Source organism: Barbus barbus, assembly GCF_936440315.1.
Source record: "Barbus barbus genome assembly, chromosome: 50".
Taxonomy (NCBI): domain Eukaryota; kingdom Metazoa; phylum Chordata; class Actinopteri; order Cypriniformes; family Cyprinidae; genus Barbus; species Barbus barbus.
Genome location: NC_136728.1, coordinates 15,635,177 through 15,657,709, shown reverse-complemented (window position 1 = coordinate 15,657,709; position 22,533 = coordinate 15,635,177). Strand labels below are relative to the sequence as shown.

The following is a 22,533-nucleotide window of genomic DNA, read 5'->3' as shown; positions in this document are numbered from 1 at the left end:
CATTTTAAAGATGTTTTGATCCCGAACGATCTGAAAAACTAGGTAAAGCAATGCTTCATCAGTTTTACGACATTTTGAGGTTGTCGGATTTGACAGCATTTTGATCCAACGACTAGCTTATGCGAACTTTCAGAGAGGGCCAGCACAAGGCGGGGGGGTATCGGGAAAGGTCCTCGAATTTGGTCCTCGAACAATGCTGTATGTCGGCCATCTCTAATTTATTTTTTATTTTTTTTTAAGTTTAAGGTTTTCATCTATTTTATATTAACATTTTCAATGAACAAAAATTATTTTAATTGCTTTAGTTTTAAAATGCTAAAAAAAAAAGAGACATGCTGATTCTATCTAGCCATCTCATAAACAAAGCAGCACAATCTGGTCAAATTAGAGATAAAAGTGAGACTAAATATAGGGATAAATGCAATGAGCTTGATCTCAGATATGTTGTTTTTGTGCCATAATTTGTCTGTCCTGCCACTCTTGTGGGAGAAGGCCCCTCCACCCCACCCAGACGAGGCTGTGAGGGTGAGACATAAATAGAAAACCCACTGATGACGGTCACACTAACAATGGGACACACAATTACAGTGCATGCAGCCAACGCCTGCGTATGGTCGACCCGCGAGCGAGTGCCGCAGCACGAGGACCACAGAGGGCCATCTGTTCCACATATTTGGCTATTGGAGAGGCCTGGATGGAATCAAGAGTTTTCCTACAACACGAAAGAAATGGCGAAACGCCCCATCATTAGAGTATCCAGTTCTGCGCTGTAATTTCAAGTCCGCCGGCCATAAATCAATAAACATTTGATAAGGTGTTGTTATGTTCATGGAAAGGAGCCAAACCGAATCTGAATAATAAAATCTGGCCCCGAGGTTATGTATGAGCAGTTACATTTAACACAGGTTGTAATGATAATGACATGACCTACATTTTATTTGCTAATTAATAATCGTACCCTTTCTCAGCGTTCACCACGATAGCACGTGGCTTGTCCACGTCATCCTTCAGGACCTCCCCGATCACATGGCCGTCCATGCGATGGATGTTGATGGTGTTGGTGGTCTCGCAGGTCCAGTAGACGGTGCGACTGTAGGGGTCCAAACTCAAGTCATGAGGCTGCTTTGGGTGGAGGTTGGTTGGGGTCATCACTGTAGACGCCTGGATAATTCAGATGACATCAATTTAAATTAGGACTGCTTATTAATCAAATTAATTAAAAATCATATCATATATCAATGTCATGAAAATAATACCAAAAGTGGATCGAAAATGGTTTTAGATAAATATTCAAATATGAAAATGATTTATTTAAATGATAATTATTATTATTAATACAATGATGCCATATATTATAATAGTATTGTTAATATTAATAATATTACTATTAATATAATACAACTAATACTACTAAATATTTCAACTGATCCACTAAAACGGACCCACTTTTTGTATTACCTTAATTTAGGGATAATAATACTTATTTATATATATATATATATATATATATATATATATATATATATATATATAAATAATAATAATAATAATAATAATTAATCAAATTAATAACAAATTCTGTACCATAGCATATAATATCTTATCAACGTCATGAAAATCATACAAAAAGTGCATCAGAAATGGTTTTAAATAACAAATATTGAAATATTTGAATTATTTATTTAAATAATAATAATAATAATAATAATAATAAGTATTATTGTTATTAATATAATAATGTCATACTATAATAATGTTATTAATGTTAACAACAATATTGGTTATTACCAACATACTACTACAACTACTGCTTCTACTAATAATGATAGAAAAATATTTCTTAGTAAAAACTGGTCAATTTTTTTTGAATTATCTTAATTTTGGGATAATAATAATAATAATATTATTATATATAATTACAGGATAAGTTAAATAATTATTATTAATAATTCAAATAATAATAATAATAATTATTATTATTATTATGTATATAATAAGTTAAATATTATTATATTTAATAATAATTAACAACAATAAATATTTTTTGTAAACACTGGACCACTTTTTGTATTATCTTAATTTTAGGATAATTATAATAATTTACTGGTCAAAATATAATTACACGATAAGATGTATTATTATTGGATCAAATTAATCACAAATAATTTCATGTCAATATGATGGGAATAGTTCCAAAATGAGGATAATGCAAAAAGTGAGTGAGTTTTTATAATAATAATAATAATAATAATAATAATAATTATTATTATTATTACAACAACAAGTATTACATTACATGTTTTTATAATAATAATAATAATAATAATAATAATAATAATTATTATTATTATTATTATTACAACAACAAGTATTACATTACATGTTTTTATAATAATAATAATAATAATAATATTATATTAATTTACTTTAAATAACATTTTAATATATATTTTTTACTTTAAATATATTCAAATAATCAATTAAACAATAAATATGGTGAGTATACTATTATGATCAAAGTAACATCAACATTGTTTGACTGAACAGTCACCTGACTGCCGTCGTCTCGGGCCCTACGGATGTTTTGTCGGCCATCCACCCAGTAGACCAGGTGTTCCAGAGGGTCGAAGCTGATGGCACGCAAGTTCTTCATAACGTGGATGGGTAGAATCATGTCTGGACTCTGTTCTCCCAGGACCATTCGACTGATGGAACTCTTCTGGCTGAAGAGCAGGAAGCTAGAGGGCGCTGTTGAGCAAAATAAGAGGAGGGCCAAAATAAGCTATAGGAGCACAGGTCAACAATGAACATTAGAGCCAGCTCCATTCCTGTGATCAGAAGGTGAAGGTCAGCTAAATGCAATCATACGAACTAAACGCAATCAGCTTTTCCCTCCAGGCCATGAAAGAATGAAGAAACAAGAGGGAGTAAAACACAAGTAGAAACACATTACTGTTGCCAAGACCTCTGCACTCTTGGCCAAATGCTCTCACCGTGCTCCCTGGCGTGCTTGTTTAATTCAAGTTCTTATAAGCTTATAAGGAATTAAATGCATATGACTGAGTTTTGCATGGCCAGGAGCCATTGTTTTCTAATGCCGTTTCAATCTGCCAACTGCATCTTAAAACCCATGACTCACTTTAATGTCTGTAAAACCCAGTGAACTTCATGGCTGGGAGACCATCGATTACTGTACTCCTGATGGCTGCTAAAATCTCCAAACTCTGCATTTTAATAAGTGTTCAGCAATAAGGAAAACATTATGGAATAATAATATTATTAATAGTAGTGTATTAGAAGTATAATAAAGTATAAACATATACAACAGTAGCAATAATTGTAAATATTACATTATATATTATATACATACACATACACACACACACAAGGACTGTATATATAGTATATATAATATCAGCAGTAATAGTAATAACAATAACATTATTACACTACATATAAACACTAATACATGTATTATTTTAATACATATAAACATTTAATATATAATAATAATAATAATTAGTAGTAGTATACATCTGAACATGATACATAATTATAATAATTATTAATATTGTTAATATTACAGATTTATTATTATTATTCATTAAAATTATTTAATAATGTTGTCCTTATTGCTGAACCCTGATAATTCACTGTTGAGATTATCATATTGGAATTATATTTAGAAAAATAAAAAATCTGAATTACCTGCTCATATCGGCCAGAAGAATATTTAAATATTTATTTATCGTTGAGCCCTAAAATAATTAGAAGTCAAATGAGAAACAATGGTCCAAAACGCAGCAACTTTGAACACCTTACATTTCCCTTCTAAACCCTCTATGCCAAAACTCACAGCTGCAGTTGCGTCCGTTTGCCTCCAGGGTGTAGTGGGAAGCACAGCGGCACTGGGCTCCAGAGGGTGATGCTAGGCAGAGGTGGGCACATTGGCCATTGTTCTGCGAACACTCATTGGCACCATCTTGTCTGGAGGAGTGGAAAACCAGGATGTCCATGACATACTCCAGGTGCCCTTGCACCACTGTTCGGTTCAAGCCACTGCGTTTGTCCGCCCGCTCGATGCTGCGCAGGTTCCAGTCGGTCCAGTAGATGTAATCGCGATACTGAGTCAAGCCAAAAGGATGAGGAAGATCGTCAGCCACTATCTCTCTCTGCAAACCTGAGGACGATAAACAAAGAACATTGGAGGGTCTAATATCGTATGGTTTAAGAGGCATTTCTGATGATTTTTAAAACCTATGATTTGTCACCTTGCATGTTCGTCGACTCGATCATGCAGGTGTCCAGGTCTGTCCAGTAGAGTCGCTGGTCGATGAAGTCAATTGTGAGTCCGTTGGCTCGGCCCACTTTGTCCACCAAAGTCACGATGTTACTGCCGTCCATGTGAGCTCGAGCTATCATGGGTCGACCTCCCCATTCAGTCCAGTACATGTACCTGCAAACAAAAATCATTTACTCGTTTGTATTTCTAACAAAACTAGAATGAACTTTACCCATCATCACACTGACAAATGTGTGCTAAATATTCTGGGTAGTGTCACGGCCGGCTCGCAAGCCGCGACAAAGAAGGAGATGACACGTTGAAGTAATATGCAAAAAGGAATAACATTTATTAAAGTAAAGTTGATAAACAAACAAACAAAAAACAACATGTTCTATAAATCATAAAGACATTCTTACCACATATAAAATAAACAATTAATTAGTAATTTCCTATATAGTTCCTAATTTACTTGCATTAATAAATATTTGATAAATAAGCATTAATAATATAAAATTGAGAAAATGATTAATAGATACTGAAGTTACTAATATTAATTTACATGCATTCAAAATATTTAAAACCATTTGATTATTAAATTTTTAAATACACTACTTCATAAAAAACAGTAAATGAATGAATGTTTAATCTGGCTACAGCAAATTAAACTAAATACATGTGCTATTAATTTATTACTCATTTTTATTTGCTATGTAATTAATATAATATATTAATTATACATTTAAAACATTTAATTAATAATCTTTAACAAATAAAAATGATAAAAAATAGTCTATTTGATTCTGAAGTTACTAATATTTGTTAATTTGTAATATATAATATTTAAAAATTAGTGATATGTATTATTCATTAATAAATAAATCAACATAAAAATATAATGAATGAATGACAAATGAATTTGAATATGAATAAAATAAAAATACAATAAAAACAATGTGCTATTAATTTATTATTCCTTTTATTTGCTATATAATAGTTATTATATTAATGTGAATTAATCATACATTAATTAATATATATTCAATAAATATATATTAATAAGAAATATATAAATAATTATAATATAATAATAAATAAGAATTAATATGTACAATTAATAATAAAAATGGTCATATTAGATACTGATGTTACTAATATTTGTTTACACAAAATAAAAAATATATATATTTATCGTTTAATTTATAAACTATTAAAAAAATTAAATCAATAAATCTAGCTACAGCAAAATCTTTTTTATTTGCAATATAATTATTAACTATTATGATTAATCAATATGATTAATATTGTATTAAACTTTTAATATGAAGTTACATTAATAAAAAAACAGATAAAAAGTTTTTGATACTTGTTACATATTTAAAAAAAATGATAATAATATGTTTTCTTTTATAAATAAATTAATTTGTAAACATTTTTTATAAATAATAATAAATGTTTATTCTAGCTTCAGCAAAAGCTTGTATGACAGGTCAAAACTTAAAGATTAGCAAGGCTGAGCTGCCAATATTCAACAATGCAAAAATGTTACTCCCCCCCCGCCCCCCCATCGGGTAAGCAAGCAGTGAGAAGCACACCTAACCAACCCCTCAGCCCACTCAATACACCACTGGGCTAAGAGTCAACTGAGTCAACACCTCTCAGTGTTAAGGTGAGAAGAGACAATGCTGAAGAATGCGTTGGCTAATAGAGGCAGTCGTGCCTCAGAAGCCACAGGAATGCCTGCTGGGCGCTGGAGGACATGACTTCACTCTTCTGAGCCACATGCAGCGGCTGCGGCATGTTGGCACTTGTCTTCTGCCACACATACAACTTGATGCCCCGAGGAAGCGCTGTAATACCAGTGAGTGTGTCTGTGTTGGAGTATGAGGGCGTTAAATCAGATATTTAACTAGTGGTAATCGATTAGCATACTTCCAGAGGGCTACAGGAATGTAGGAGCCTACGGTTAACCAAAACACAAGAGGATGGGCGAACACTAAACAGTACGCATGCAACATGGTTAAAGTGATATGCAATGAATTTAAGGGTGCAACTGTAGCTAAAGGAGTCAGAGGAGGACAGATGTGTTCCTACCCATTGGCAGGATCCAGAGCAAGAGAGCGAGGGTTATCCAGGTCTTTGCACACCAGCACTTGTCGGTACTGGCCGTCCAGACGGGCCACTTCAATACGGTTGGTGCCAGTATCAGCCCAGTAGAGGTTTCGACCCATCCAGTCCACAGCCATTCCCTCAGGACAGTCCAGGCCAAACTCAATGACCGGTTCCACCGAACTGCCATTCATGAAGGCTCTGCTGATAGTCTAAACAAGAAAAGCCATCAAGGAAGTGACTAAATATTCAAGCAAAGAGCATTAACAAAAATATACACACACACAATTGTGCAACTGTCACAAAGTTTGAAAAAAGCCCAAAAGGCTATTTAAGACTGAAGCTAAGCAAGTTGCTACATGCTACTGCTAAAATCAAGTAATATTCATTTAGGAGTCATTTTTATTTGTTATATATAATTATGTAATGTTATATAATTATTTACATTTATTCATTTAGCAGAATTAATATGAATAAAATGTATTAACTAACTGATTAATGCATTTATTAATTAGGAATAAATAAACTAACATTATATAACCTGCCAATAGAAATAGTCATTATCTGATGATGCTATTCTAATCTAATACTTAAAAATAATATTAATGGTTTATATCCATTTATACATTTAATGAATGTTTAAATTCATCATAAAACATGATGTTTGGCATAAAATTCCAGTGTAGTGATTAGTGTTGTTTATGCTAGATGGTTTAGATGCATCTTCTTTAATAACTATATATATAAAAAAAAAATCTATCTATCTGAGATTTTTCTCAAGAAAAATATTTAAATTATATGTATATATGTATGTATGTATATATATATATATATATATATATATATATATATATATATATATATATATATATATATATATATATATATATATATATATATATATATAAATAAAATAAAATTTAAATGTCATAAAATATATAAAAATATATATTTACGACACTAAAATATATAACATTAAATATATATAAAATATAACATTAATATAACATATTCAAAAATATAAGTGTCACAAAATTAAAAAACGCTTCACCCTTCAGAGTTTTTGAAACTGTAATTTGCCACTAACTGCTAATGTTAAAAGCATTAATGCTGCTTTGTAACGGATATTTTAGAACATATTAAATAGTTTTCTTGTCTCAGTAGCATTATAAGAACAGCACAGAATTTACATGCAGGTCCGACATGGTATATGCTAGTTAGTGCTGGTTTAGCATTGCCATACTGTTCACCAGCACAATACTTCTAAATATCTTCTTGTAACCATTCTTATTGTTTTACAAGGAAAGATAATATTATCTTAAAACTGCAATACCAACATAATCATCACAAAATTGAAAAAGAAAGGCTGCTTTAGATCTTTTGAGGTGAAACATCTTGGACTTCTTTCCCACTGACGGTTGAAATCGGAGCGCAACAGCTGCTTCGGGTTAGAAGCTGATGGCATCGTTTCATCATCCTCCAGTGCGGAGGTAAAAATCGACAGCTAAACTTTTCATAATCCTTGGTTTATTTTTACTTTGATTTTAAATGTACAATCACTCAGTCAAAATGTCATAATCGCTCACCGCCACAACGTTCTTTTTTCAGATACATCGAAGTTAAGTTAAAATCTGGATGGACACAAAAGTAGTCCGTACCTTGGTGTTGACATCGGTCCAGTAGATCCTGTTTTCCAAAACATCAAAGTCCAGTGCGGAGACCTCCTTGACCCCGGTGAGTGGGATGGGCACGTCGTTGCTGTTGGTGCCCAGAGAGATGCTGCGTATGTCAGCGCGGTTGGTGAAGAGCAGGAACGCTTCTGGAACTACACAAGTGCGCAGGTCACTCAGCAACTCCAAGCCCATGGGGCAGGCGCAGCTTAGACCCTGAGGCCGATGGAAACACAGGTGACTGCAGCCGCCGTTGTTTTCTGCACAGCCGTTAGTGCCTGAACACACACACAAATGGAGATCTATGGATCAGCTTCATGGACATGCATTGATTTCACAGTGATACCGTGTAGCTGTTTGAAGTCCTCCTGTTAGTTTTGTGGAAGAAACTATTTTTTTAAATTAAATTAATCTATTTATAAATTAATTATACATAAATATAAAAATATTTTCAATATTAAATAATAAAAAAAATTGTATTTACCAGTGTTAGTTTAGTATTACTTATATACTATTATAATATTTATTAATGAATTAAGATTTTGTAGTTTTATATTTCTGTTTAGCTTTAGTTTATTTAAATTACAGTTTTAGTTATTATAGAAATTCAAATGAAACTTTCCAAAGCACCATTTCTAATTTTCCTTAGTTTTTATTTAATATTGATATTTTATTTTATTTTATTTTATATCAGCTTTTTTCAATTAATTAAAATAGTTTTTAATAGCATTAGTATAAATTAACAATGACAACACTGGTATTTATAAATACAATTATTTATAAACAAATGATTAAAATGAATTATTATAAACATTCCAAGTATAACATCATATAAAAAAATAAACAACTGTATTATTATTAATAATACTTGTGTTCATAAGTATGAAAAAAATCATAGAAATATTTATTAATTATATTTATATAATATATATCCTGAAATAAATCATTTTTGATAAAATATCAAATAAATAAAAATAATTTTATTTATTATATTTCAAGTAATTTAGTAAGATTTCATATTTTTTTCTAAATAATTCAAAGGTGTTCCAGGTTTGACCTTTTTTTGTCCAGATTTCTAGAATCGATAATTAGTGAAGGTCACTGGATATAAATAGATAGTATTTCACAGCTCTACATCATATGTACTCATGTAATTAATTTAAAAAAGTAACTAATCCGATAATGAACGTTTTAAAATGTAATCCAGATTACATGTAATCAGTTACTTTTCAATGTACCTTTCAGGAGGACCAATAAATTAAAGTCAGAATAGTATCAAAAGTAAAAGATCTTACCAAAAGTTTCTGAGACTTTTGTGGCTTTGAGACCCATGAGGTCAGGGAGCTGCTCGACGATGACCTCACGTGTGGCGTTGGCGATGTGAACTCTTTCGATGCTCCTCCTCTGCCAATCCGTCCAGTAGATATACTCTCCCAGCAGCGTAAAACCAAAGATATGAGGTAGTTTGTCCTCTAGAATGGTCATCCTATTAGTGCCATCCACATTAATGACCTGTGAACAATAAAATAACAATTAGGTTTTGTCCCTGGTCATCCCTCACTTTCACAGCGTGAACATCTCCTTTTGTGTTCCACGTAAGAAAGAAAAGACATACGATATATTAGGATGACAAGTTTTTATGTTTCAATAAACTAGGCCTATCTCTTTAAGAAAATTGGGAATTGTAGGTGGTCAGATCAAACTATTTCAATTAACAGCAGAAAACAGGAAACAAATGAACAAATCAGCCTGGATCTGTTTACGTTCGCCAAACAGCTGTACACCACATGCAACATTGGACAGATCTCCAAATACTCAGATATTTGAACTGCCATAATTGCAGTATCCTAATCCAAACCAGCTAGGATTTCCCAATTGTGGAAAAAAAAAAAAAATCCCCAACCAAATATGCAACTGCCAAAAGAGTAGCTATTTTAAGTCATTACAGAGTATGCAAGCTTGAGCATGACTCTTTGAATCTCTACGTTTAGTGTTTTTTCACTAAAGAAAGGCTACACAATCATTCCTATTTCAGTGAACGTGACAAAATAAGATTCCAGTCACAAGGGTTGCATTACAGGGAGGAAAATAACGCAAACTGATATAGGGAGTGGAGCCAGGACATGCCTGAATCTCAAAAAAAAAAAAAAAAAAAAAGAGAGAAGGAGAAAGCAAGAGAAAGTGACAGATGGGAGGTTGAAACCAAGTGGGTTGCTGGGAATTGGGCTTATTTCTGAAAAGGTTGCAATTACCGTTTCTGGAAACCGTCCTGACATTACTACTTCTCAAAATAGACGGCTTTCCATTTTTCACATTTAGCGAACGGGTGTCAGTTGCAGTAAATGCTACCCACCTAATCAAATATATTCTGGAAAAAGCTTGAAACGGGCGAAAAACTGCAACGGAAAACCTCGAAAGCTACTAGCTTTATCCAGGCTTATTACGAAGGCCTGCAATCGATCCGAGTTCAAACACTTGCTTTCTTTTTCCAATACCAGAAAGCACCATTTCACCAGTTTATTGAATTCACATCGATAAAAGCATTCCATTTTATTATATATATAGATTTTTTAATACATGTAATGTACTCATCATGAAGTCATTACTGGAAAGCATCCATGCTTTTTATGTTGCAAAAGCTGTTGGGAGTTTGACATCCTATACCTGTGCAATCAGACACTAAGAAATGCAGAAGGCTCTTTTTTTTACGATTTTCAAACCGCCTGCAGCCAGATGTCTTTGTTTGCCGAATGAAACGCATGAGAGTTTACTCTATCATGTCTTCTCCCTGAATGAAGAATGAGATTATAAACGCTCAAATGAGCAGGTCAAGATTGAGTGACGGGCATATTAACGCAGCATATTGTTCCTGGGTAAAGTAGCTCTGAAAACAAAGACTTCCTGTGCGCGGTCTTTCCCAACCCAGAGTTCTTCCTGTGAGGACCGGTGGAGGGGGTTTTGGGATTGGGGTGGCTGCCAGCGGCTGCCAGGGAGGGGTGTCCACCTGATTTATTTCTGTAATGAAGGCCTGCGGAGTGGCTGACAATCAGTCTCAGTAAAGAAAGCAAGAAGAGAAATGGAAAAGAAATAAGTGCACATTATTTTAAATTAGCACCTTCCTTTCTCAGTCATTTCAGCACTATGGTGGAATCTTGTGGGGGGTTGGGAGGGAAACTGGTATATTTGCCACCTCTGAGAAGGCAAAGGCTATGTTGGAAGAAGCATACGACCATACTATGTGCAGTATTTTAGCAGAATGCCAGATGTATACTGTGAAAACCCAGATAACATACTACTTTTGCAAAAAATATTAAATTCAGAGCAAAACCAACTGCATCAAGTACACACTTCCATTTCGAGAGTGACAAATAAACATGAAATAAAACTAAATATATCTTTTTTTTCTTTACTTCTCAACATTTAACAAGATATTTAACCAAAACTGGATTCAAAATGTAAAAGTTATATTTATTTGTGAGATATTTCTGAAATAAATAAGTAATGAAGTCAAGCACAACCAAAAGTTTCCATTTAATATTTCATACCATCTCGCACACGATCACAAATATCAATATAATATATACTCCCTAAATAAACATGAATATATTTGTGTGTGTGAAGAGTTTGGTTCCAAAACGCTATAAATCCATTTTGATTAATTTGAGTAAAAATGTGTTCTCTTTACAAAGAAAGTGGCAAGATGAAAACCACTATTTTCGGTTTCAAACTTTCAAATAGCATCTTTAGGTTATAATAACATTAAAAATTATAATCCAGATTTTGATTTTCAAAGATTTATTATAAAAACGGATTATTTCCCCCCCAAAATGTAATAAATGAAAATGCACAACAGAGTAAGTTGATCCACACATGACAGCCTCTGAACTTGGTCAATATTAATCTTATATACAGGCACTGGACTAAAAATACATTCAAACAGTCATCGCTCCCGAAATGAATTAAATGGGTCATCTTGTTAATGCTAGAAATTACAACAATAAAAGAAAATCATCAACAAGAACAACAATATAGAAATTCCAAAATTACATTTCCCTTAAATTCAACTTTCAATTAAATTAATCTTTGCCATGCTACATTCATTTAGTTGACTAGTGCTATACGCTGTATTAAAAACAATAATGGCATTAATAAAAACACTTGCACTGACAAGCTACGCAATATCGCGTTCATATTCGAATGCGATTCTTCAATTATGAACGCGATATTGCGAGGCTTGTCAGAGATCTATGCCTCTGTGTATTAAATGCTGCTCCATCTGAAAGCACGTGAAGGAGATTTACTGCTGATTACAGAACCGACTTTACTGACGAGATGAGCATGACAATCACCTAATTTAGTTTGTTTGTTGATCATAAAGTACAAAGTAGATGAGGAAAACTAGGATGCCGGGTGCATTCAAAGCGCCGCCATTATCGTCTACAGTGCGTGGAATGGTGCGCTGTGATTGGCTGAGCGGATTTATCGCATTCTGCAGAGAAGGGAGACTGGCGTTTGTCACAGTTTGGAAAGAAAGGGAGAAAACACGACAGAAAAACGGCAGATATCTAATTTATCTCAAATTTAAAAATTGACTTTTCAATACCGACCAGATACAATACTGATTTTGGCGTTTTAAAGATGGCGTTTAGGAACCAAACTCTTCATATATACACGTATTTCATGTTTATTTATGGAGTATTATATCGAGGGTTGAGAACAAGAAGGGCGTAAGTGACATTTTTGGTCAAATGGAGTTATATACATCAAATGAAGGCTCTCAATGAGCTTTTTCTACTGGCAAAAGTACTGTCATCCATGAGTGTACACATTTGTATTATAAACGATTGATTGAGATAGATATATAGATGGATATGAAGAGTTCAGATGCAAAACCCTCTAAACCCATCAGACTTCAGACCATCAGGCTCTTATGATCAGGTTCAGTATTTTCATTTTAAAAGGTAATAAGGTAATTAGTTAGTGAATAAAATAACTTTTTCCAAAAGTGTCACTTTAGATAATCCATTGGTTTTTAACAAGTTCGATTTTCTTTTGCTTCAAAACCAGCTAAATCCACTTGTGCTTTCTTTACAAAAACCTCTAAATCCACCTCTTTGGGACAAGACAGTAAATAGTTGAAAAATCACTGACGATGCAACTAGAAACCCTGTCTGAATACAGGCAAAAATATATATAAAAAAAAAACTAAAAGAAAAGATTCACACAGTATAACCACAATGGCACAAAATGGCAGCATATTTATTTTAACAACAAAAAAACAGACGTTACACAAATAACCCAACATTAAAAATACATACATCTGGCATAACATCCATATGAGACAAAAGAACGGCATCTTGTTTGACTTTGTTGTTGGTGAAATAGAGCTGTTGTTTGATGTATAATAAATTAATATAATAGATTCCTTCAAAGTAACGGTACTGCACGAAAAACTTATGAATGCATGCTACACTCGCGACCGAGCCATTTCCACTGTATCTACAGTTTTGAGGTAAATATAAATAACGTTTTCTCCTGCTATTCAATGTCAGTAGGACAGGCTCATCCATTTCATCGTACTCCATCTTTTATGTTAAAAATCTCTTAAACAATCTCCACAGAAAAACCAGCTCCTCACTGTGCCGCTATTGAAACCGCTCGGAAACATATGATTCGATTCGCGCCTTCTGATTGGTTCTCGGAAAATAGCGTCTTTTGCTGCCAAAGGGAAGTGGCGTTTACAGGCTTTTGCCAACAAACCGATATTTCTGAATGGGCTGACGCTGGGATTTAGAGGATTTGAAGCAAAAATATTTGTTGAACGTGTACTATGTGTATTAATATGCAGTATTTTAGATCTGATGACCTATAAAATAATCATTCATTTCCAAGAGGATATCTGGATCTCAACTAAACATGAAATGTCATCAAATATTTGCACACTGCTTCACATTTTACTTAAGAGTAATAAAAAAGTTTATTTCCACATTGTGTGCATAGCTTTTTATAAAAAAAAAAACAAAACTGTACAACGTATATAATACTATGCATGCAGTGCACACTACATTAGTATTGCATACTGAACACATTCAGATGATTTCTTTAACAGAGAAGGAGGTCTTGCAGATGGATTGTGGTGTTTTGGTACTTGGAGAAGGGAAAGAGATGAGAAGGGAAGTTGAAGCTGTTGTGAAAGCCTCCTCTTTCTTCACAGTTTGAGACAGCGGAGGCGCTGACACTCTGGAGGAATGCTAACAGACACAGACAGTGGGCTAAAACCACAATAGTACATTTTTCTTACACTCCTAACACATAGACGTCTCGAGGGTTTAAACCGGACGCCTTCCTGCGGGATGCAGACTTTTCTCAACCCTGGAGAAAGGTTAGAGGCCTACAGCATTGCAGAAGCATGATGAGATGGGCCAGAACTTACACCATTGCTTTATCACAGTACTACCACAATACTTTTTTTTTTTTTTCTAAGGAGGTGATATGAACATGCGTTTCAAGCTGCCTTCTGTCTGCTGAAAAGACCACGACAGGGTTTTCAACCGAGGAGGGGCCCCAGACTACAAAAGTGTTTGGTTTTTCCCACCTCCTTCACAAAGCCGTTGACACATGACGTGACAAAATGGTGTTTCTATGGCACCAATGCAGAGCAGAGACACAAAACACACCCATGGACCTTCCTGGAGGCCTGTCAGGCATCTTGTGTGGTACTCTACAAATGAACCAATTCAAAAAATTACTTGGATATTCATTATCATTTAGTTTGGGGTCAGTAAGACACAATAATATTAAGCACCACAACTGAAAAAAAAAGAGAAAAGATTTGTGAACAAATCATCATATTAGAATGAATGAAAGGTCATGTGACACTGAAGACTGGAGTAATGATGCTGAAAATTCAGGTTTGCCATCGCAGGAAGAAATAATATTTTACAATCTATTAAAACAGAACACAGTTATTTTAAATGAGAAAAAAAGATTTCAAATTTTTACTGCTTTTACTGCATTTTTGATCAAATAAATGCATCCTCAGAAAATACTACCAACCTGATTCTACCGTTTTAACATTTGTAAAAAACTTTGTGGGATACAGGGTCTTATAAACAGTGTTGGGGAGTAACTAGTTACATGTAACAGAGTTATGTAAATACAAAATAAATGTAACTGTAATCTGTTACAGTTACTGAAAAAAAAAATTGTAACTAACAGTTACTTATGAAAATGTTAATTACAAAGGGGGTTACATCTGAATATTTTCACACATATAGATTTAATTGATTTCTTTTGATGTTCCAGGAGTTTAGGACACAGAATAGGCCATGCTTATTCGATTTCAATGTATGATTTTAAATCAGCATTTAACCTTAGAATGACCTCAAAGTAAAAAAAGAGGTGCTAAAAACTGATTTTGTGGTGACTGTTCTAAAATGACATTTTTATCATTTTAATTCAGGTGATAAAGGATTTTGAAAGTCTGACAGCAATCAGTGTTGAATACTACTTTAAGGTTAACCCTGGCTGGTTTAAATGCTTGAAAATTAATAATAAAGTAACTGAAATAGTTACACTACTTATTGCATTTTAAATAGGGTAACTTGTGTAACTATTACATTTCCAAAGTAACCTTCCCTACATGGTTTTAAACACATTGTTTTCTCAAGCTTCAGAACAAAAAAGCAAGGTTTGTCCCGATTTTCCCATAGCCGCCTTTAAGTGAAATAGAAATTCTTTCCACTTGTGTAATCAGGAGTTTTATTGGATGGCATACCTTGCCGACATCTGTTTCCCCTTTTCTGCACAGCGTTGGACATTGTTCCTCTTGCACGGACTCCTCCTGTCCACTCCACCACTGCATCCCAGCAGCATTCCTCAAATCCCATTCTACGAACTCAATCTAGCTTGCTCGTTTCAGCGGGAGTTGAGTGTAAGGGAAAGGGTGGAGTGCTACAAATCTAATTCGCTGATCTCTCGCAAAATCATACATGTTCGTTCAAGAGATCAAGTTGGCAGCTGATCAATTTAGGACCCCAGCGAAGTTTCTGGAGTATTTCTGGAGTGTTTAAGGGGGATGGGAGAGTGAAATGAGGGGAAACTGACTGGGGGAAGGTGAGGCCCATAGAAACGCATGGCTGCCAGTACACACAGAGGCAGTGTATGTTTAAGGAGCGGCCAGCTGCCGAACCCCCTTTAGACCCCAGCAAACACAGGAAGGTCTCGGGAGGTCACCCAAACACACAAAAGCAGGCACTGGTGGGACTGAAGACTGAGATTTTAGATACAATGCTAAAAACTAGTAGTGTATAGAACACTTACAGAGAAGCTGAATGCGTTTGCGGTGTAGCTAACAGGAATGAAGAAGTGCAAAAATAACTAAATCAAGTCAAATTAAAATAATTCTTTATATTTTCTGAATATATATATATATATATATATATATATATATATATATATATATATATATATATATATATATATATATATATATATATATCTATCAGTTTTTACATCAATAAGCTGAACTAAAACCAAATAATTGCACATTCATAATAAATTATTATGCATGTATAAATACATGATAAAAATTTTAATGTTAAAATATTAAGCAGCACAACTGTTTCCAAGATGGATATTTACAAGAAATGTTTCTTGAGCAGCAAATCGGCATATTAGAATGATTTCTGAAGGATCATGTGACACTGTAGACTGAAGTAAAGATGATGAAAATTCAGCTTTACATCACAGGAATAAATTACATTTTAAAACATATTCAAATAGAAAACAGTTATTTTAAAATGTAATAATATTTCATAATATTACTATTTTTACTGATTTTTAAATCAAATCAATGCAGCCTTGGTAAGCAAAGACGACAAAACATCTTAAAATTAAACCCAAACTTTTGAATCAGTTGTTTGTGTATATATGCCAAATAATTAAAATAATAAGAATAAAAAAAATAAAAAAAAATTATGTTCCTTGTGGTAATTTCAATATTTTTCACACTACTAAATTTACAGCCTGGCTAATAAATTGAACCACAAAAACTTGCACTTTGATAGTCCTCCTGTCAGCAGGAGTCTTTCTTCTCGCTTACAAAAATGCTATTCATTTTTTAGAGAGACAATTAGACATGGCCATCGAAATTGAACGAAGGGTGTGCCTTTTTTCGCTTCACCGAGACTTATGCGCTGAGAATACAGAGTGTGAACCCTAATTTTGATGAGGAAAACCCCCCCAAAAAAGTCTCATCAATAACGACAAAGTCAAGACGCTGAGTTTTTTTTTTCTTTTTCTTCAAAGCCAGATTGTAAAAAGTGTCCTGGCACCAGGGTGCCAAGCAAATTCAATATGAAGGCAAACGAGGTGACAGCACGGCCTCCAAAAACACAGAGCCATTGAAAAAGAGAAAAGACACAACAGAACTAAATGAAGGCTGAACTCATCAAAAAAACATTTCTATGTATAATACATAAATGCTAAACTCATAAAGGCCGTTTAATGCATCAGGATTGCTTTTTGTAACTTTCATGGTGTGAGTATCCACAAAAAGTCACTTACAGTAAGTACAAAAAGTCTCTGCAAGAGAGCCTGCAAGCTGTATTAATAGAAAAAAATGCATAAAATGGCAAGTATATATTTATTAATAGAGAGAAGTAATAGAAAACTATTTAAAAATCTATTTTTAAATTTATAAAATGTAGTTTACTAATAAACTAGTATAGTCATATTTACAAAATATTAAATCATTTATTAAATTATAATTTTTGCATAAATATTAAATTTATATAAATGTTATATATTTTGCATCAAACAAGACACTACGACTCATTGCAACACATAAATTGAGAAACTCACTCTAGATAAACTAGAATGCACAGTAATTTTGAGATAAGAGAGGGACATCTGTTTTCTTTGTGGTCTATGGGATTAAAGAGAGTTCATGTGTCAAACCGATTGGACGGCGCATGTGAAACCTTGTAACATAGAATATACACATCCACTTGGATGCCAAATCTTGATGAGTCACCTGCCAGATTTTTTTCAATTACCCAGTCAAGAATAAAATCCTGCAAAATAACCTCCCCTTTCTGCGTGAGCTTTGAAACATCATACGATGGTTTGGCCAGCTCTTCTGACAGGCCGACTCAGCTGTGGATGATATTATCTTTTTATCTGTTGTTTGCTTGTGTAGGCCAAGAACAGCACAGCCTTAATTCAAACAGAATGATCGGCCGCTGCTTCTCTTTTTTTTTTACTCAAGAGTCCAAATCCTTATGCCTCTCTGTTCTGCTTGGCACTGCGTCTGCACTTCCTCTGACTTTGATAGAGCTCGTGGACACAAGCGCTGAGAAAGTTCCCGATGAGAAGCGCTGGTGGATCAAAAAGTGAATGAAAGATGTGACTTGACGTTGTGAAATTGCAAAAATATTGACTCGTGTTCCTGCAGATCATCTGCTCGCTGACGGCTCCCACGAGAGGGAAGTTATCATTCCCATGGCCTCAACTGACAGCATACAACAGAAATCAGCATGTTAAACAGTCAGTCTCTGATATTTATTATAAGAGCCACATTTGAGACCTTTTTTGGATGTCTTGAGAGATAAAAGCGAATTAAAGTTATATTCTAAATATTTTATCTTGCCAAATAAGATGTTCTAAAGGTCTGAAGACAAAAACAAAAGACAGACCAATGTAAACAGAAATGTAAATTAAGTTATCATGCCAATTAACATGTTAAACACTAGCTTCATTGAGTCTGTGACGCTTTCAATTTGGACGTAATGCCATTGAATCTTGCTGGCACCATCTCTGGATTTAAGGAGACATGTAGACCAACCTCGCAAAAATGCTGGTATCCGGTTTACTCTATTCATAAACAGGCCAACATATGTAAATACATCAACATCCGGTGGATATCTGACATTACTTTCAGACGCCCAACACTTCTTTGGGAGGGGAAAAAAAAAACAACAAAAAAACCTCACACGCCCAGACTCGGGGAGTGGAGCTCTTATGTTTTGACAAAGAGCAGTAAGATGAGAAGGTCAGACAGTACAGAGGAAAGTATTCATCTAACCTAAACTGCCATAAATGCTACATTTAAATGCGACAGCAATGATGCATCAAAAACAAATAAAAATCAATAACATTCTCTTTGCTCACACAAAAAAAGTAGTGAAAAAAACACCACACAATGCCACCCACAAGGCCAACTTATTAAAATACTTTTAATACACACACAAACAAACACATACATCAATATTTATAACTAAATAACTGAACTATTTGTAATTATTATTCCAAAAACATTCATTACTAATAATTTTGTATTTACATTAAATCATATGCAATACAAATTATTTTGTTATCCATAACCCAAGATACAATTCCTCAGTTTATGAAGGGATCATTCACCCAAAAATATAAATAGTGGTTCATCATGTAAAGTGATCGTCGTATCTTTTCACAATGCATGGATTAAGCGGCTTGATACATTTTGGGTTTGGACCTTTTTAGTAATCTAGGCTGTTAATAGATTGGCGGAAACCTCTCAGGTTTCATTAAAAATATCATCATTTGTGTTTTGAAGATCAGCCTAAGTCTTAAAGGGATAGTTCACCAAAAAAAATTTAATTCTGTCATTACTTACTTTCCCTCATGTCGTTCTAAACCCGCAAGACCTGCCCAAAAAAACTATTTTCGTAGCTTCATAAAATTAAGGTTGAACCACTGATGTCACATGGACTATTTTAACCATGTCCTTACTCCCTTTCTGGGCCTTAAACGTATTAGTAGTGTTGCTGTCTATGCAGGGTCAGAAAGCTCTTGGCTATCATCACAAATTTGTGATCTGAAGATGAACGAAGGCCTCACGAGACTGGAATGACATGAGGGTGAGTAATTAATGACAATATTTTTTTTGTAGTGTATGGGAGTGTTTTTCATTAACAGACCGTGGATCACTTTCACAAACCCCTGTGAAGCACCACCCTGACTGAAAACAATGTTCTTTGACTCACGTAAGCTTTAAATGTTCCCACCCTGATCTGTCTACAGTAGTACGCTGCTCCGCCTGGAACAGCCGAAGGTTTGTCTAACCCGACCAGAAAGCTACAAGTTGAAATGGTGTCTCAATTGGCTGTAAATTCGGAAAACAATGTGTTTTCTCAGGGGTACATATGGGATGCATTGTGAGCAGACAGCAGAGTCAACAGCTGCCGGTGACTGCTTACCACAACACTGCCGCAAAAAAAACTGGGACAACCGCTGCTGTATTACGTTAATAATCTGTGAACATCTCCAAAACTGGAGCGGATAGTTGGGTGTCTTTCCCCTTCACTACCCTCCCGCTGACATATGTGGGACAGTGACAAACATCCCTCAGGAAATGAGACGGATTGTGGTGGCAATAACCAAGCTACAGGACAGGAACGACTAGGACGGCTGAGTGAAACCAGGCCGAGGGTGCCAGACGCTACACTTTCACAAGTCTCACTTGTAATGTGAGAAAAACAGAGAAAGAGAATCTGCTTGTGAAAGCATGAAGCACTCATATAACATTTCTAGGGCATATTTTAATGATGTCCTTACTACCTTTCTGGGCCTTGAATGTGATAGTAGCATTGCGGTCTATGCAGGGTCCGAAAGCTCTTGGATATCATGAAAAATATCTTAATGTGTGTTCCGAAGATGAATGAAGGCCTTATGTGTTTAGAACGACATGAAGGTGAGTAATGAATGACAGATTTTTCATTTTTGGGTGAACTATGCCTTCAATACATTGTGAACCTCTAGCAGAAAAACCAGAGATTTTGGATTTGGTTTCCTATTAGTCTAAACCATCAGGGAGGTCTACAAGGTGATGTTATAATAAGTATGGATGTCACAACACTGTAAATCTAGCGCTGGGCTCTAAACAAATGCTAATGGTTCTTTTTCAAGGGAAACCGACTTAATGGTCTTTTAAAATGTAACCATTAAAAAATTTTGCACACACAACCATCTATTCTTCTAATTCATCACGATTAACAGCAATTTAGAGCGTTTCTGTAGTCCGTCAATGCCCTGCAAAAATCTTACATTTGAGCGCATTTGTTTTCTCAAATAAAATTACTAAAAACTGCATGAGTGAAAGAATTGTTGGAGAGTGTGCGCGGCGCTGGCCACAGGAGATGGAAAATATTATGAAAGTCAGGTGTCTTTTATACCCCTATAATTCAAGTGAAACCGTGTATCCTTGGAGCCTGGAACATCAAAGTTTAAGACCTCATGGTGAAACAGCCAGCAACAGCAACAAACTGTTACCAGGCAATTAACTATAGTGCTGTTTGGCTTGGACTACCACTGGCTGGATTTGGCCTGCACAGAGGCGCAAACTTGCAATTCTGTTGCATTTGAGTGAATTCTAGTGAGAAAACTAGAGTCGAGACCAGTCGCTGTACCTACGTCATGGACACTAGCGGCATGTTACAGTTTTTCTGCCCAATATTACAGAATAAGACATAACTGTATTTGTATGCGTTTGTACATAATATTCTATTTAAACGTATTATAATATGCCTCCTTCCTGCCTGGGAAGGAAGTTCTCTGGATGTCTGCCAGACTTGTGTGGGACATCCATCACCTGTAGGAACTGCATGTAAGCGGTGCTGCATTTGAAGCTTGCAGCCTCTTCAAAGCAGCTTATTCTACCACTACCATCCAAATCAAAAGCCCTCGCTCTGATGGGCCTTGGATGTGCCGCTAACTCATAGACAAAGGAGCTATCATTAGCATGGCCAATGTTTTAGCGAGAGGCCCCTTGCTGGAAAAACCCTGCGCAAATCAAATTTCACGGCTCCTGCCGGCCACAATGTGCCAGGGCCATTGGTGCAAACGCTTTGGGGGGACTATAGAGAAAAGCATTATTGATCCTCTTCACACTTATGTTTTTTTTGCCAGCATCCATCAGCAGATGAGCCCTCGGCCACCTCACATCGTTCCGCCGCAAATAAAGCCCTCTTTCAAGCTGTTGCTTTTCATTGTCACGGTGTTGCCATACTGAAGGGCCATCAAAATGCACTTCAGGATTCATTGTAGTCAAATGGCTTTATTGAGACGAAAATTAAGACTTTTAGGAAAGGGAAAAAGGGAAGAATGTAGCCATTAAGCAATGTGAATTGACAGAATAAATATACTGAAAAATAAATACACATAAAATGAAATACAAAGGGCTAACTGGTATACATCATGCATCTATAATTTTTCAGATTTTATTTAGAATCTAGTTGTCATTAAGTTTTTATATTTTATTGTATTTATTGTAAAAAATAAATTAGTAAAAGAATAATATGTACACAAACAACAAATTTATAAATATACAAATAATGTAAAAATATGCTATCAATTCATAAATATATACACATTTATTTTGCATGTATAAATAAACACACATTTGGTATATATGCGTGTATATATATATAT

General features: G+C 34.5%; 1 protein-coding gene across 1 annotated transcript in view; it reads right to left on the bottom strand.

Annotated features, from left to right (window-relative positions):
- LOC306867939 (low-density lipoprotein receptor-related protein 5-like) overlaps window positions 1-22,533 on the bottom strand; it is a 62,717-nt gene that overhangs the window by 9,844 nt on the left and 30,340 nt on the right. The window contains exons 9-15 of the mRNA XM_079413892.1: window positions 9,357-9,573; window positions 8,050-8,339; window positions 6,377-6,603; window positions 4,272-4,456; window positions 3,857-4,180; window positions 2,552-2,748; window positions 959-1,161 (exon numbers count right to left, since the gene is read on the bottom strand). Of these exons, the coding sequence (XP_079270018.1) occupies window positions 959-1,161; window positions 2,552-2,748; window positions 3,857-4,180; window positions 4,272-4,456; window positions 6,377-6,603; window positions 8,050-8,339; window positions 9,357-9,573 (1,643 nt within the window). The remainder of the gene's footprint in view (window positions 1-958; window positions 1,162-2,551; window positions 2,749-3,856; window positions 4,181-4,271; window positions 4,457-6,376; window positions 6,604-8,049; window positions 8,340-9,356; window positions 9,574-22,533) is intronic.